Source organism: Tasmannia lanceolata, unplaced genomic scaffold, assembly GCF_043159265.1.
Source record: "Tasmannia lanceolata isolate RefF3 unplaced genomic scaffold, GAP_Taslan_0.1 ptg000002l, whole genome shotgun sequence".
In the NCBI taxonomy this organism is placed as follows: Eukaryota; Viridiplantae; Streptophyta; class Magnoliopsida; order Canellales; family Winteraceae; genus Tasmannia; species Tasmannia lanceolata.
The window spans coordinates 31,484,562-31,501,819 of NW_027518679.1; the positions used below are offsets into that span (position 1 = coordinate 31,484,562).

Genomic DNA, 17,258 nt, shown 5'->3' on the forward strand with positions numbered 1-17,258 from the left:
CAGCAAAAAAAATTTGCCTGCAAACAATGAAACAATGTGTACATTGTTTGGGTTTGCACTGCATATTTGTAGCACCCTTTCCTACAACTGATTTATGGACATTGGAAGCCCAATTCAAGAAGATGGGCGTATTAGTTATTTGATAGCTGAATGAAATTCAAGACAGGAATTAGATCCAAAGAGAGGAATGCATATATAAAATGGATTTCAATTTAGAGAGAGTAGAGAGCTAGGGTTTTCACAAAGCCTTAATAATCTCAGCTCTCATTTTATAATATCCTAGAATAAAAGGGTTTCTTGAAAGCCCTGAAGCTCTGGTGAAATGGGTTTTGGTAGTTCTGAAATGATAAAGAAAAAAACCCATTTGACAGCTATTCTATTCCTCAAAATCAAAATAGAAAATAAAAACTATGGTTGTATCTTCTCAGGTCAGAAAACAACAGACAAAAATCTTAATCTCAACAGAGTAAAGAGAAGTGCAAATGCCAAGTATTATAAGCACACATACACATTCCGGAAGAAGACAAAAACTAAAAAGGGTTTTGGAAAGAACAGAGGTAATTGATATAGAAACCAGTTAGAATTTGAAGGGCAGGTAGACAAAAGATTTCAGAAGAACCAGAGAAACTTCATAAAATTAAAGGACACAAGATATTTGGGCCAAGTAATTAGTACTCCTCAAAACTTTGAACTGTTTACCTAGCCTTTTGGAACAAGTAAAAAAAAAATTACCACACATTTGTAGTTTGATTTTCTTTTGCTCCTCACTGTTGTTACAAAGTCCTCCCTACAGTGCAAACACTCCTGTTTTTTTTTTTTTTTTAATCTCTTTCTGTATCTATGTACAAGCAACAACAAAAGGAAAATGAACCCCCTAGAAATATGTTGTGTGTGTGTGTGTGTGTGTGTGTGGAGAGAGAGAGATGGGTGCATGGGTTTGTATGAGTTTTGCTCTGTCGTTTGTCTTTTGTAGTGAAAATAACTAGGGGTCAAACTAAGACCTCATTAACTATAAAAGGAAACGAAAAGAAAATGTTTCCCGGAATCTCACGTGGCATTAGGAAAAGAAATCCAGGGAATCGGAAAAAGTCTCCCTAGACTGTTTGCTTGCGTTGAAAAAGGTTTCCAGGGAAACGCTTGCCCTTCTTTTTGCACTAGTTTTCCAAGGAAATAAAATCCGTGTGTTTTTGGACCGAAATGAAATCCCTAAAGGGTGGGAAAATGGGCTTTTCCATGTTTTTTTTTGCTTTTTTGCAAATATTCCACATGTGTAATTCTATTTTCCCTAGAAAGCAAGTGAACACCAGAATTCTTTCTTATCAAGGTCTTGTGTCGGGAAAAATAAGCTGTTTTCCAAGGATTTGCTTTCGAGAACACAAGTGAACAGAGCCTATAGTAACTTAGTCTAATTTATACTCTGTTTGTTCCTTATCGTTTAGTTAGTCATTGTAGGAGCTACATAACAGCGCTCTCTCTCTCTCTCTCTCTCTCTCTCTGTTGTGTCTTATTTGTTAGCATCAATACATTAATATAGAGATAAACATCCCTTTGGCTATAAGTTCATGGGACTTATCGACGGCCACTGTGAGGAGAAGACAAACTTCTCTTCTCTTCACTGGTCTTGTATTTGCCTTCATCTCTGCCTTTTCTTCTCTTTGTTGTTTTTTTTATTGATAGATAGATAGATATGAGTATTAACCAAGATGTTGAAAATGGGGATATTTTTAGGCAAGATAAGATTACAGAGCCTCTCATCCAACATGGAAAAATCTTTGCTACTGAAACTGCTGAATCACATGGAAACAACAAAGGATCTATATGGGTTGTTTTGCTCAGCACTTTCGTCGCTGTTTGTGGGTCCTTCGAATTCGGGTCATGTGTAAGTAGTCAACTTTCAATGATATTTTGAAGCACCAATTATCAGTTTGAGTGTTCAATAGTCAACTTTCAATGATATCTTGAAGGCTTGAAGCACTAATGATCAGTTTGAGTGTTCAATACCCAATTGAATCTTGGGTGCAATTTGAGCAAACAACAATCTAAAAAGCCTTTTCAGATTGTGGTTGACCCCAAATTATAACCAAAATGGCCCTAAGTTTTATCAAGCCTGAGTTAAATTCTCTGTTTACATATTACCAGAACAAAATTGGTGAACAGGGTGACAAGTTAAATTCAATATAAACTTTTCCAATTAGGATAGGCAATCTTAGGAACAGCTTATACATGGATTTCTATCCCCATGGTGAACAGCCCCAAAGGGTCAAAAACTCAAAACAGGTCCAAATGATCTATTTGATGTTCATTTTCTTTGGACCGAGAAAGAAAGTCTCATATTCACATTTAAAAGTACTTGGTCATGAGGCTTTTGTGCATGTAGCCAAGGAACAGATGTCTAAGCTTGATGACAGGGCAAAGCAAAGTTAAACCCTTAACTCACCAGGTTATGTTGAACTCTACTTAAATCGCATCCATACTAAACTCACCTTTCACGTTAAGTTAAACTCTAATTTGACTTGGCCAAGATTCTAAGTCAATCCTGTTAATCCAAACGAGTTTCTCCAACTCAACGAAATAGAAACCAAGTTAATCCAATCACTGAGTCCAAAGTTAGTTAGTAGGCTGTGATTATGTGAATATGAATTTTTTAGAATCACATTGCTTTAAAGATCATAACTTGTGGGTTTTGCAGGTGGGCTATTCTGGGCCGACTCAGGCTGGTATCAGGAATGATCTCGGTCTATCTCTATCTGAGGTTTGTTCATGGCGTATTTCTCTATGTTTTTATTTCGGTAAATTGTACTTCAGCATACAAAATTGATTATTGTGCTCAAAATTAAACATATATATTTTCCGAATTGTTAGTTTTGGTCTCACAGTCTGTTCACAAAATCCAAAGCAAACAGGGCATAAAACATGCTTGAGATGTGTGCAAACATTCAACTCAATGTTCTTCCCTTCTGATGTTATGCAGTACTCAGTTTTTGGATCAATATTAAACATTGGTGCAATGATCGGCGCTCTCACAAGTGGGCACATAGCCGATTTCATTGGTCGAAAAGGGGTAAGAGAGCTCACAGTGATATCAGATTTGAGCACTACCCATTTGTTCTAGCATTATTTATCCTTTTAATTTGGTTTGTTTAATGAAAGCAGGCAATGAGAATTTCTGCAGTTTTCTGCATTGCAGCATGGCTTGCCATTTATTTTTCTAAGGTTTGTCATCTCCTCTACTTCAATCTGGATGCTTGAAACAAGAATAAAATTCAAAAATTTCATAGAATCTTTACATTGGTTTTTTTGAAGGGTGCTTTGTCCCTCGACATTGGAAGGTTTTCTATGGGCTATGGAATTGGCATTCTTTCTTACGTGGTACGCCTTTGCTTATAGTTCATTTCTTACCCAAATGTAGTATTAGCAGTCACCAAAGACTATTTAGGCTCCATTTATTTCAACGTAAAATGGGCGTAAAACAAATTTTATGCCATTTCTTTTATGCCCACTTTACGTCGAAAGAAATGGAGCTTAGATTGGAGTCTGCCATGTTTCTGTGAATCTTTCATTACTTTTTACTTATATATGCTCGATAATGAATAGGTACCAGTATTCATAGCTGAAATCACACCCAAAAATCTTCGAGGAGGGCTAACAACAGTAAATCAGGTAGAAGGTGATCAACTGAATGTTAAACTAAGAACTAAATTAGTAATTCACTGAAGTGAAAATTCACATCAGTTCATTGTTCACTTATTCCACAGCTCATGATTTGTATTGGAACATCTGTCGCCTTCATAGTAGGGACAGTTGTAAATTGGCGCACATTGGCACTAACTGGTATTTTCTATTACTCTACTTAAGTGTTCTTAGGCTATCTTAGGAAAATTTATAAAAAGAATGAAGTAAATTAGAGAGTAAGACATGGGTAAGAAAGAAAGAAAAAGCCTCTGTTGAAAGGGCACTAGTTGGGGGAACTGATTTTGGGATTTACATGCAGGACTTATACCTTGCTTTATTTTACTTCTGGGTCTCTTCTTCATTCCTGAGTCCCCAAGATGGCTGGTAAGCCATTAATTTTAAGATGGTCTATTATTCATGCTCTATGAAAACACAGAAGAGAATACATAAATGATGAATAGACAATGCATTGTAGGCAAAGATTGGCAAGAAGGAAGAGTTTGAAGTTGCATTAAGGAGGCTTCGAGGCGAGGATGCGGATATTTATCAAGAAACCGCCGAAATTCAAGTTCTTATTTCTAACTATAAATATAAATGTACTTGAGAATGCGATTTTTTCAGAATTAGAACTTTGATTGGTGATGATGGGTAATGCTTCTATGTAGGATTATATTGAGAATCTTCAAGACCTTCCAAACCCAAGAATTCAGGACTTGTTTCAAATGAAATATGCTCGCTCATTAATTGTAAGAAATATTCTTACCTAAACAACTTAGTACTATACTTTTGTGAAATATGTCTTGTATTCTGTTAGTGATTGGCTTACCTTGTTAATGGGCGTAGTTTTTGGTATTTGTACCGAGTATTTATATAATTTGAGGAGATTCATTTAGTGTTAGATGAAGCAATTACAATTTAAGGTTCTCATCTCCTTCATGGACATGGGCACATTGGCAAACCATGTAAATCTTGCTATGTTTTATATTTCAACATTATTTTCTTTAAAACTTTTATTAGATCCATGTTTACATTCATTATCACTCCTATTGTAATTTTACACTAAGCTATACATTTCTTTAATTAATCATCTACAGTTGGTACTCTAATAATTAATGCACCATAAATTTATAATCTTTTATATTTTATTGCTTAGACTAGGAACCAACGTTTTTCCTATGCTGATAATTTATACTCTCTTATTTCTAGTACTTAATACAAAAAACCAGTGATATAAGATATTAAAGAATACCTTCTTAGGAAATGTTGTTCAAAGTATACACGGGTGAACATTAATGATGTTCAAAGTGCATAGCATATCTAAATACATTAGCATCATGTTTTATCGATTGGAACGCTGATTGTATATATAGGACATGTGAATTACATGAAAGCTCTTAGTATAATTCTATTTTTAATGTTCAGGTTGGAGTCGGATTAATGGTGTTTCAACAATTCGGGGGGATCAACGGGTTCACATTTTATGCGAGCGGAATTTTTGTGACAGCAGGTACAAATACCTTGCATCAATAGTAAGTATCCTTGGAACAACTAAAATGAAAATAAATGCTTATTGTCTAATTGTTATCACAGGATTTTCTTCAGCAAGTGTAGGAACTATTTCATGGGCCTGCATTAAGGTATTCACCTCTCCAAATTTTCTTTAACTTTTTAGATGAACTAGTCTTAATTTCTATCTACTTTTAACTATCCTGTAGATTCCAATAACTGCATTGGGTGCTATCTTAATGGATAAAAGTGGAAGAAGACCTCTTCTAATGGTAGGTAGTAAAACCATTGGATTTTAAAGTCCATATCCTTGATGAATAAGGACTTTGTTTGCATTTCAGATTTCTGCTACAGGAACATGCCTAGGGTGCTTTCTAACTGGAATTTCATTCTATATGAAGGTAAGTATAAATTTTTCTTATAATATTCAAAGAAATAGCTTTGTTTCCTATTATTTCCCCTCATATTTTAAATATATTAACATTCTTCTACAACGTAGGGCCATGAATTGTTGATGGAATGGGTCCCAATACTAGCTCTTTCTGGTATATTGGTAAGCAAAGAGTGTGTGTGTCAAATATTGCATTCTATTGTGTAGCCATCTTTTTCATCAAGATAACTATTAGTTGCAAAGTTCTAATCTTTTGGAAAATCCCCAATTTGAGTTCTAATTTTTTCTTCCTTGTTTATAGGTATACATAGGATCATTCTCAATAGGAATGGGAGCAGTTCCTTGGATTATAATGTCTGAGGTAGGAGATTTTACAGAACCCAATTGGGAAATGATATTTCCACCTACCTTTTCAAGCATTTCCACTCTCTTTTGTTTGCCTTTTTCTAAAAATGACTACATTTTCACTTTGTCTATTTTTCAAGGAAAAGACAAACAAAACATAGGGATGCAATTTGGGTAGGTTTGGGTTGAGCTTTTGCTAAAAAAATGATTTGGAATTAACCAGAATGTGAGAAAGGGGTGGAAATGTCATCTCCCGACCCAGTATTCTTGTTGGCAGAGTTAGATTTGTGTCTCTACCATGACCAAATTCCGAAAGGAGATCTAATGTTGCTTGGAAAATGGAAATTGTTACTGTTGCAGATATTCCCAATAAACATAAAGGGAACAGCAGGAAGTTTGGTTACTATGGTGAATTGGTTTGGGGCTTGGGTGGTTTCATACACTTTCAACTATCTCATGAGTTGGAGCTCACAAGGTGAAGAAAATTCGTGCTACTCAAATCTATTCAGCTCTGTTTTTTCGGATTTTGAAAACTGATTCTGAGACCAAAAATAATTATTGGACTCAAAATTAAAGGGCTGCTTGTTTTTTTTACTTTGAGAGCCGATTATGAGTCCAAAACTGACTATGGAACTCAAAATTAAATATAAATTTGAGTCCAATAATCATTTGTGGACTCACAATCAGTTCTCAAAATCCAAAATGTAGAAAACCAAGGAATACCTTCTCAAATAGCATCACACATAAAGTGCAGCAAAACGTCAAGATAAGATGAGAAAAACACAATCACACAACACAAGAACACAAGATTTAGATGATTTGACAGTGTGTCTACATCTACCGGAGAAGAGTTTCACTATCTCAGTTTGGGGTTACAAAACTCTTCTTGTCAGCCAAGAAATCACGATGAAAACATTACTCCCTTCCCGTAACCTTAATATGTGGCTTATGTATCAATGCCCACGAAGAAAATGTTACTCCCTTCCCGTAACCTTAATATGTGGCTTATGCATCAATGCCGCTACAGCAAGAAGATGCAAAACAAAGAGCAATACATGATTTTAAGTCCAATAAACAGTTTTGGACTCACAATAAGTTCTCAAAATGCAAAACAAAGAGGGCCCAAGAGTTTGTTTGGCAACGGCTCTAATTCTTGCGGAATAAATACGCTAAAAAGGGAGAATGACAATCACCCAAAACAATTTCCAACTTTGAAAAAATGTGCGGAAATTTGGTTCTTTCGAAATTTTGACGGAATATGAATAATCATGCTCTGCAGGTTATGTTTGGCTAGTATAATTTTTTCATTTTTTCTCATTCTCCGCCCAGTGAAACTAAAGAATTATGGCAGAGAATGGTTTCCAAACACAATCTAACATGGAGATTGATGTTATTCTTCTAACAGTAAGATTAGGGGGCTGACATGTTTGTTTGGTTTAAGGTACATTTTTCCTCTTTGCTGGAGTTTCTGCTGCCACTGTTTTATTCGTTGCAAAGATTGTACCAGAGACTAAGGGGCGAACTCTTGAAGAAATACAAACCACCATGAACTACTAGAGAGCTAGAGAAGATGTCAAAACAATTATTTGTTATCAAGCACTTTTAAATTTTTTACCAGTCTCATTTACTTACTATTAAAAATCATGTTAGCTACAAGCAATCCTTACCCCTCGTAGAACGCATGCAATCCATTGTTATTTAATAAAATTGTTATCTTCATTATTAAAAAAAACTTGACTGCGTAATAGTGTATAAGGTGTCTCATGTTAAAACCATAATTTTGAAACTCCTCCACGTCATCATAGACTCTTCGAGTCAACTCCCTCTTACCTTGGCCAGATTCCATGTTTTTCCATACAAAGTCGATAAAAACTCCTTTGACTCTCTAGAATTATGACCGCATCAACCAAGTACTCAGTTGCGTCAACCGAGTACTCGACCGCTTCGTGCCGAGTCGACTAGGATTTTCTTCGTACCTGTTATGCACTGCATCCGGGTTTTCTTCGTACGTGTTCTGCAACGCATCCGGGTTTTTAAACACTGGTTAAAACATAATGCCAAATTTCTGTTATTTCTATTTTGCTCGTAAAGAGGTGGCAATACTAATTTTTCACCCCATGATTTCCATTTTATTTGGTTAATACAAAAACTCATTCCTAAACCCAAAAGACACCCAAAGAGAAACCAGGCCAACACAAACCTAAACCCAAACTCTTTTGACTCTTCCGAATTATGACCGCATCAACCAATTACTCAGCTGTATCAACCGTGTACTCGACCGCGTCCTGCTGAGTCAACTAGGATTTTCTTCGTACGTGTTCTATGCCGCATCAGTGTTTTTAAACACTCGTTAAAACACAATGCCATATTTCTCTTATTTCTATTTTGCTCTTAAATAGGTGGCAATACTAATTTTTTGCCCCATGATTTCCATTTTATTTGGTTAATACAAAAACTCATACCTAAACCCAAAAGACATCCAAAGAGAAGCCAAGCAAAACCAGGCCAACGCAAACAAGGCCACGCGAGTAGCCATGTTCACGCAAGTCATCCTGCCCTTGTGCAGATGACAACAAGTGTTGGGTTCAGTACTCACAACTCCTGATATTAAAAGTACACGTGGAAGGCCAACACACAAAAAGAGGTGCCACACGTGAGGGGGAGTGCGAAATTATAAATGATTATTAAATAAGGGTGAGGATATTTTCACTCCCCCTGCATTACGTGCACGCTCCCCTTATAGCGTGATTTGATGCAAAAGTGGGCAACTTTAACGCTTTTTGACGTCAAATCACAGGATAAGGGGAGCGTGCACGTAATGCAGGCGGAGTGAAAATATCATCTCCCTTAAATAACACCAACTCTAATTGATTAAGCTTTTGGTCACAGAAGGTGATCTAGGACTAGGGCATGACAAAACCGAATAGGGCAAGAGATAACTTTGCATATGCAAGCCAAGGAACCTTGTGCACATTGGGGAAGGCAACTACCCAACCAAGCCAGCATCGGCCACCAAAGATGTTGCATATGAGGCCAACTGTCGAGCTTAGCAAGGTGTGCTATTGCAACAAATCCCGATCACAAGCCAACCTTCATGGGTTTACAACATCACAATACCATAAACAATTATCCTTTCAGGATATCAGACCAAAACCGAAGTTCAATAGGATTCCCACAGATTTGGCTAGCGAATCACGATCATTTGATTAAGTTTCTCTAATTTCGTTTGTTTTTTCTTCATGTTCCTTTATTTATTTATTTCTGGGAAAGTTACATTTACAGCCCCTCTAGTTTATGACACATCCACTTCTACCCCTATAGTTTAAAACGTAACAACTGCACCCCATGTGGTTTCAATTTGTGTAAGGTAGCAGTTGACGGTTCGTCCACAGATTGAAGGGTTAGGATTATCCGATGGAGCTGATTTTTTAGGCACACCCTAGTTTATGTCAGGGCCCATCAAATGAACGCTTTGGATCATCCAAACAATGTGGGCCCACTGTGTTTTTGGTAGTGTTTGGATTCAGGTATGGGCTTATTTTTGGGTGTTGGGTGTCTTGAACTCAAACCCGTTTGGGGTGCGAAATATTGTGTGCAACCCGTACGACCCGGCCTCTTTTAAAGTGGGTTTAGTCTAATAAGAGTAGGTTTTGGCCCGCACTATCTAAGGGGTTTTAGGGCTTATTTTTGTATTCTTGTCTTCGAAGAGGGTTGAGAGCTCAAAAAATGTGGAATTGGTTGTGCTAGGGTTTCTTGTGGGTTTGGTGAGAGATACCGATCTTCTCTTGTAATTTGTTGTTCTTATAGTGGATTTTCTCGTTGCCTCTGCCATGGATGTAGGCTTTGCCGAACCAAGTAAATCTATATGCCTTTGGGCGTTTGCTTGTGTTTGGTTCTTTCATTTGACATTGAAATCGCATATTGCTATTGAGGGTTTTGTCGCAACACACTCCAAACTCATTAACAATGGCAAATGTACTATAATTGACCAAACTTATATTTGAATCAGTCACACCATGATGGGTCTCTCATGCGACGTGATTTCTGATGCTTCCATGATTAATATCCTCTCATAATTATATGATGTGGCATTAACACCCTCATATGTGTTTTGATCTAGGGAAAAGAAAATTATGGAAAATAATAATTTCTATGGTAAAAACTAGGGCTGCAACTCGGGTCGGGCTTGTCGGGTTTTGGAGAACCCAACCCTACCCGAGAAATATCTCGGGTCGGGTCGGATTTTTTCACGTTGACGCAATTTTTTAAGGAAAATTCTTGTTTGGCAAGGCAACTCAACTCATAGAAGTAGAAATTACACTCACAGTACACTTGAATCAAACAATGATGTAATTACACTCACATTACACTTGAATCAAACAAGTTGTAATCAAACAATGTTGTAATTACAATCAAACAATGCTGAATCAACTCAACTCATAGAAGCAGAAATTACACTCACATACAATAACAGTGGGTGCGTGGGTTTTCACTTTTAACTTTTAACTAACAATAGAAAAAAAATGTACATACTATAACTTATGTAACTCGGGTCGGGCCCCTTCAAACCCGGCTCGACCTGAGATTCATGCGGGCTTTTGAATGTTCAACTCGGCTCGACCCGAAACTCATGAAACCTGAACCCAACCCAGGTTATTTTCAGGTCTGGTCGATGCGGGTCAGGTAAAACCTGGCTCGAGTTGCAGCCCTAGTAAAAACTTCCAAGGCCTAGTAGATTTGCAGATTTCAAAACAAGAAAATTTTTCAATTTTGGAAAAAAATTGACCATGGAAAATGAGTTTACCAAATGCTGAAATTTCTATTTTCCATGGAAAGAAATCCATAATTTTTTCCCTGCATCCAAAAAATCCCCTGGTTTTTTTTTTCCTAGGATTTATGTGGGAGAATATTTAGTGGTCACATCAGCTTTTTCTTAGTGACATCAGCAAAATCTTGTCTTGAAAATGGTGGTCTCTCTTTCTCTCTCTACCTTCTCTCTCCACTCATCATAATATATTTCTCTAATTAATGCTTGTCCCCCCTCCTTTGTCTCCCACCTTTACCCACATAAATCCCAGGAAAAGAAAAAAACCCGGCAACCAAACGGAGAGTAACATAAATTCAGAACCTAGTCGGCAGGGAAAATTTTAAACCTGATGGTACAGATGTTACGTAATGAACAACCAAGCATTCTCTCTTAAGTTTGTCTTGGTACAGATAACATTGATACACCCAAAAAACCTATGAGAGAGAGAGAGAGTTCTTTGTGCATTATTAGGTGTCTCTGTTTTTTGTGCTTGTCTTAGGGAACATTGTATTTTAGAATTATTAATCTTAGAGAATTGCTAGGAAGACGGGAACCCATTTTTCTAAAAAATAGTAAAATACAAACTACACAAATTTGGCTTCCATTAAAATGACCAAAATACCCTTAATTTTAGGTTAAATTTTCACAATAATAAATATCTACTAATCTCTACCTTTTGTAATGATGTATTTGTTTGAAAATTAAACCCTAAATAAGGGTATTTTTGTCATTTTATACCACTATTTTAATTTTTCCAAAGGGAGATGATATTTTCACTCCCCCTACATTACATGCACGCTCCCTTTATAACGTGATTTGACGTCAAAAAGCATTAAAGTTGCCCACTTTTCACGTCAGATCACGTTATAAAGGGAGCGCGCATGTAATGCAGGGAGTGAATGGGACTCTATTTTTGAAGTACCTTCCTTAGTGTTATGACTTTGTGATGACTCTAGGGAGACATTGATGTCATGGTAGTTGTATCATGACAAGGCCCTTTGAATGTAAAGTAAGGGTTTAATGTAAGCTATCAGCTTGGGCATGGCTCATGTAGGAGGAGCAACCGGCACCCCATGGCCCACCCTCCGACTTGGAAAGCCCTAGACGATGGCCATTCAAATCATGACACCTTAGTTCAGTCACTTCCCATTCAATTGTGTGATGTTGTTGTATGCAACCACACCAAAAAGTGCATTTCTCCTCCTTCACATCCATTCATATCTTACTACTCTCTTACCAAAAGCTTCACATTTAGAGACTACTCTCTTTCTTTACACTCAAATATACTACTTATTTTTTGGGTATGAAGTAGTAAAAACCTTTTAGAGTTATAAATTCAGAACCTAGTCCGGCAGCGAAAATTTTAAACCTGATGGTACAGATGTTACGTAATGAACAACCAAGCATTCTCTCTGAAGTTTGTCTTTGTACAGATAACATTGATACACCCAAAAACCTATGTGAGTGTGTGTGTGTGTGTGTGAGAGAGAGAGAGAGAGAGAGAGAGAGAGAGAGAGAGAGAGAGAGAGAGAGAGTTTGTTGTGCTAGCCGACATGCATCCCTTCTATTAGAGAAGAAGCTTGTCTTTTTGGTTGGAGCTTTCCATCTGATCTGATCTTCTAAAAGGAAATCTTTTCTACTATGCTTGACAAGATTGCTTCAATCTTACTATATATGCTACTTGTTAACAATAATAATGTATAATGACTTATTTTACAGAGTATGTGGCTTGCATCCAAACCCATCAATGGACCCCACCCCATCAGAACATGAGGTCTAAAATGGTGGGTCCAACCCTATGCATGGGCTTGGGTCGTGATCGTGGGACCAACCCCTTCAAAAAATGAATTAAAATGGTGTGCCCCACCTGATGGGTGTGTTTGAATGGGGATTAAGTGATTATTGTTAATAAGTAGCATAAAATGGTGGGCACCACCCTATGCATGGATTTAGGTGGAGATGGTGGGTCCACTCATGGGTGTAAAATGGTGAGCCACATCATATGCATGGGTTATGGCAGAGATGTGGCCCCAACCATATCAAACACGATGTGTAAAATGATGGCCGCACCCCAAGCTATATGGGCCTCAACCTTATGAAATGGAAATGATATATTTGGCCCTTTTTCTTTCTTGGGACAACCCCTTGTAGTGTAAAAGGTAGTCGTAAATACACTGTAGGGGGGCTGTCCTAGGAAAGAAAAGTAGGTGAATACATCACTTCTCCTTATGAAAACATGTGTTGTGAAAGTGGTCCCAACCATGCCATGCGTGGAGTGTAAAAGGAAATCCACCATATAGAAAATAATTCCAATAAAAGATTTTTAATAAAAAAATTCTATGGAAAGAAAATGAATGATAAAGGGATCCCCGTGATACAAAATAAAGGTATTTTGGTCATATGAAAATTGCATAGTCGACGTGCCTTTGGGTGCAGCTATTATACTAAAATAGGGTTTAGACATTCATCCCCTTATATTTGTCTTTTCTGAAAAGAATAATGATCATGGTAACTAGGGGTGGACATGGTTCCGGTTCGAACAGAGGAACCGAACCGAACCGGCACATTTGGTTCGGTTCGGTTCCATTTCTATATGGTTTGGTTCCGGTTCAGAAATACGGGAACCGGTGCAAATTCGGTCCGGTTTTGGGTTTGGGATCCCGGAACCGAAAACGAACCGAGAACCGACCCTCTATCCCAAATTTGTGCCTGATTATTTCCTTTAAAGATAGGTTCTTGTGGAACTTGACTTTTATATGCAGGTTGAGGAATTGGTTTAATGTGATTTTTGCTTTGGATATTAGGGCATGTTTGCTTTGGATATTAGGGCTTGATTATTTCCCAAATTTGTAGTTCATGGCTTCATGCATTGCCAAAATTTGTGCATGATTATTCCACCTGTTTGTACTTCTTCATACTTCATATGTTTTGCAATGCCCAAATTTGTGCCTGTTACTGTTACTGTTACTATTAGTGCTTGTAATTCATATATAAACAGGGCCATTGGTGAAGGCTGGGTAAACCCGGAACTGAACCGAACCGATTATATATGGTTCGGTTCGGTTCGGTTCCACACATATATGGTTCGGTTCTAGTTTCAATTTCAGGGAACCGATTATATATGGTTCGGTTCTGGGTTTAGCCCAAAACCAAACCGAGCCGAACCATGTCCACCCCTAATGGTAACCCAATATGAAACTGAAAAAAAAGCCTCTTCCCACCTTAGCAATCTTAATTTCTATTTTTTTAACTACAACGCATCAATGGTCTAGATTGATGGGAAAGTGCACTAATTCAAAGGTGGAGATAATTTTAACGCCAAATTACAATTACTAATTTATATGTAGGATAATTACATTTGTTGTCTAAATCAGTGACCTAATATCTAACCAACAGTTGATATTCAATGCCGTTGATTAGAGGGCTCGGATTGATCGATTGGTGAGATTTTTGGATCATGACCAATGTATTGGTGGGAACGTATAGCCAAAGGAAGCTCCCAACAATAAAGCTATCCATTGTTTTATAGAGATTTCAAACCTCTATAATTTAACAGGATCCATGGATACATTTCGAAAAAAATATCATAGGATCCAAAAATATTACGTATAGGATCCAGACAACCAACAAAGCTCGCAGGACAGTCCTAAATCCGATTTGTCATTCTATTTTATGAAAATACTCTCTAATTTCTTATAGCTTTTTTTTGAATGGCGATAATTTTTTATAACTTTAAGTATTATTTTAGGGGTGTTTTACTAAAAATAAGCCATACACATTTTTTTCGAATAATTCCTATTTTTTAGTATTTTTTTCAGTCATCTCTCCGGCATCTCGAGTCACCCTCCTTTCTTCCTTCTCTAACCATTGACCCTAAGTCACTAGCCGCAGTGTTGTAGAAAACAAGGATCAAATCACAAAGATTTGATACCCTCGTTTAAACACAGATAAACAAAAACAGCAAGAAGCAACACCCCCAGATCACCAAAGAAGAGAGAGACACAACCGTATACCAACTTTTCTCTTCTCTGCCAATTCACAAAACCATTCAAGTTTTTTATTTTTTTTATCTCTCTGCTGCTATTAACGTGTTCTATGTATTCCTATTCCAACTCTCTACTCTATGCTATAACGTTCATTCTTTTGCTTTTTATAATCAAAGCCAGGATAAAACCTTATTCTATTAAGACTCAAAGTCCTACTGTATCTCAACCAAGAGACCTAATAATAGAAACTTATTCCAACTTAAATAACACTCCAAACTTGACAAGGATGACTCAACTATCCAAGAAACCTAAAACAACTATTAGTCCTAGTTTAACTAGGATTCAACAATGCTCGTGTGGGCCCCCATCGCGCAGTGCCGGCCCGTCCCCTCCGGCACAGTGGAGAGAGTCGACGATGACTCTCAACACTCCCCCTCAGCGATGACTCTCTACAGGTCACGCCAAGTTCCTTTGCAAACTTCTTCAAGGTCGTCGGTTCCGCAATACCGACATCACCGCCCAATATTTCTGCACATGCTGCATCTACAAACTTTGGGTTTGGCTTCCATATCCGCGAGGATCTTCTAGGGTTGATCACTTCAACGTTAGATTCCTCTAGCTGAGACGGTCTCATCTCTTCAGCTGTTTTTGTCTCATAAACACCAATTTTCTATGGAGTTCGATGCTTTGGACTTTTAGGACTCTCTTGTCCATCACCTCCTCCTGAGGTTTCGTCGATTCGACACCATCTCCACTAAGAACATCCGCTTTTAACTTCTCTTGCAAATTAGTCTCTAGCTCTGGACTATCTGGAAGAATAACTCGATCAGACGACCACCACGATGAAGCTTCGTCAAACACTATGTTTCTTGAAACGTACACGCGTCCAATTTCTGGGTTCACACATCTCCAGCCCTTTCTTTCAGAGTCATACCCGGTAAAGACACACCGAAGTTCCTTTTTATCAAACTTGCTGTGCAGATGGTCAGGCACAAAGACATAACAAACTAAACCAAAAACTTTGAAATGACTTACAGTGGATTTAGCAATGTACAACTTCTCATAGGGTGAGATAAACCCAAGCTTTGACTGTGGAAGACGATTTGTCACATAAGCGGCAATTCTCTTACACTTACCGAGACGGTACATTCTTCGCATGCAACATACTCCGCGAAACTTCTACCAAATGCCGATTCTTTCTCTCAGCCACCCCATTTGGTAAGGTGTATTGAGACACGTGAGCTGCCTACGAATCCCGTGCTTAAGTACTTAAGTTGTGAATTTGTTCAATGTGTACTCGCCACGGTTATCGGTTCTGAGGCACTTGATCTTGCAACCAAGATTACTCTCCACTTGTTCTTGGAACTCTTTGAACTTTCCAAAAACTTCCGATTTTTCTTTGAGAAAATAAACCCATTCAAAACGAGAGAAATCATCAATGAATGTCAGCAAATAATTCATACCTCCAAGTGATGGTATTCTCACTTTTCCAAAAACTTCAGAGTGCACTAGCTCGAGTGGCTTCTTCGTTTGAAACATTGAATCAGTATATAGAAGTTGATGTGCCTTTCCATATTGACACCCAGCACACACAGTGTCATGTCGAACCTCTAAATCAGGAAATCCCTTCACCAATTACTTTTTCATCATCACCTTCAGCTTTGAGTACCCAACATGCGCCAATCTCGCATGCCATAAATCTGCAGTCTCGTTCTTTCGGGTTCTCTATACATACGCTTCCTGAGCCGACATCACACAGGCTGAGTCTACTCTTTTTCCCTCCATAAGCGGAGTACCAGAAACACGTAATTCCTTGAAGATCTTTACATCGTCGGAGCAAAAAAGAATATAATTTCCTGATCTTGTAAACTGAGATACAGATATTAAGTTCATGTTCATGTCTGGAACATGGTAGACATCCTTCAATAAATCAAGCTCTCCACTAGATCGGGAAACATTACCTATGTGCGTAATAGGCAATTTCGCATCATTTGCTATTACACCATCCGTCTCCCTTTGTATGCGGTCTTTGTCACAAACTTCTGCTCATCACCGATCATGTGATTCGAACAACCCGAATCAACTATCAAATCTCTGGAATAGTCTATTCGGTCACCTTTGTTTGTGTTCACCGAACTAGCGACATCCACGACTGTAGTCGTAAGAGCAACCTCACGCATATCGGTTTGCTCTTCTACGATGGAGAGAAGCGAACACCACTCCTCGTCGCTATCAACCTTTTGGAGATCTTCAGATGTTACAGAATTACCTTCCTCAATCTCTGGCAAAGTGGCTCGACTTACCACAATTGTAGCAAACCCATCTTTGTCCCTTATTCCAAGTTTGTTTCTCAGAACCACTATCGCTTGAGACTCCCCCTTTATCAGAACTTCCATCCGTTTGATCTGATCTGGCCTTCAGCTTACCTTTCTAATTCTTGAAATTTTGGAACTTATTTCTTCGCCCAGCGAAGAGAACCTCTCCTTTATCGTAGTTCTAGTCATCTGCTTGGCTAGGCTCTCTTGGTTTGCCAAGAAACTCTCCAATTCCA

The 17,258-nt window shown here is 38.0% G+C and overlaps 1 protein-coding gene across 3 annotated transcripts; it reads left to right on the plus strand.

The window, feature by feature from the left end:
* The first annotated feature begins 1,486 nt into the window (after positions 1-1,486).
* On the plus strand, positions 1,487-7,531 carry LOC143869020 (sugar transporter ERD6-like 16). 3 transcript variants are annotated; one of them, XM_077376239.1, is made up of 19 exons: positions 1,487-1,618; positions 1,729-1,879; positions 2,690-2,752; positions 2,972-3,061; positions 3,154-3,213; positions 3,304-3,369; positions 3,595-3,660; positions 3,756-3,831; positions 3,992-4,056; positions 4,148-4,240; positions 4,338-4,418; positions 5,095-5,179; positions 5,263-5,309; positions 5,388-5,450; positions 5,520-5,579; positions 5,678-5,731; positions 5,871-5,930; positions 6,275-6,389; positions 7,356-7,531. In XM_077376239.1, the coding sequence occupies exons 1-19, from the start codon at positions 1,563-1,565 to the stop codon at positions 7,469-7,471; spliced, it is 1,467 nt and encodes a 488-aa protein (XP_077232354.1). In that variant the 5' UTR covers positions 1,487-1,562; the 3' UTR covers positions 7,472-7,531. The 3 variants fall into 3 exon arrangements, with proteins under 3 accessions (XP_077232354.1, XP_077232362.1, XP_077232367.1); XM_077376252.1 differs by having other exon boundaries at positions 1,498-1,623; XM_077376247.1 differs by lacking the exon at positions 5,388-5,450.
* Positions 7,532-17,258: the final 9,727 nt, after the last annotated feature.

Coding starts and splice junctions, on each gene's coding strand:
- LOC143869020 (XM_077376239.1), top strand. CDS start 1,563: ATGGGACTTATCGACGGCCACTGTGAGGAGAAGACAAACTTCTCTTCT. Junction 3,062..3,153: donor ATTTCATTGGTCGAAAAGGG/GTAAGAGAGCTC, acceptor TAATGAAAGCAG/GCAATGAGAATTTCTGCAGT. Junction 5,451..5,519: donor GAAGAAGACCTCTTCTAATG/GTAGGTAGTAAA, acceptor TTTGCATTTCAG/ATTTCTGCTACAGGAACATG.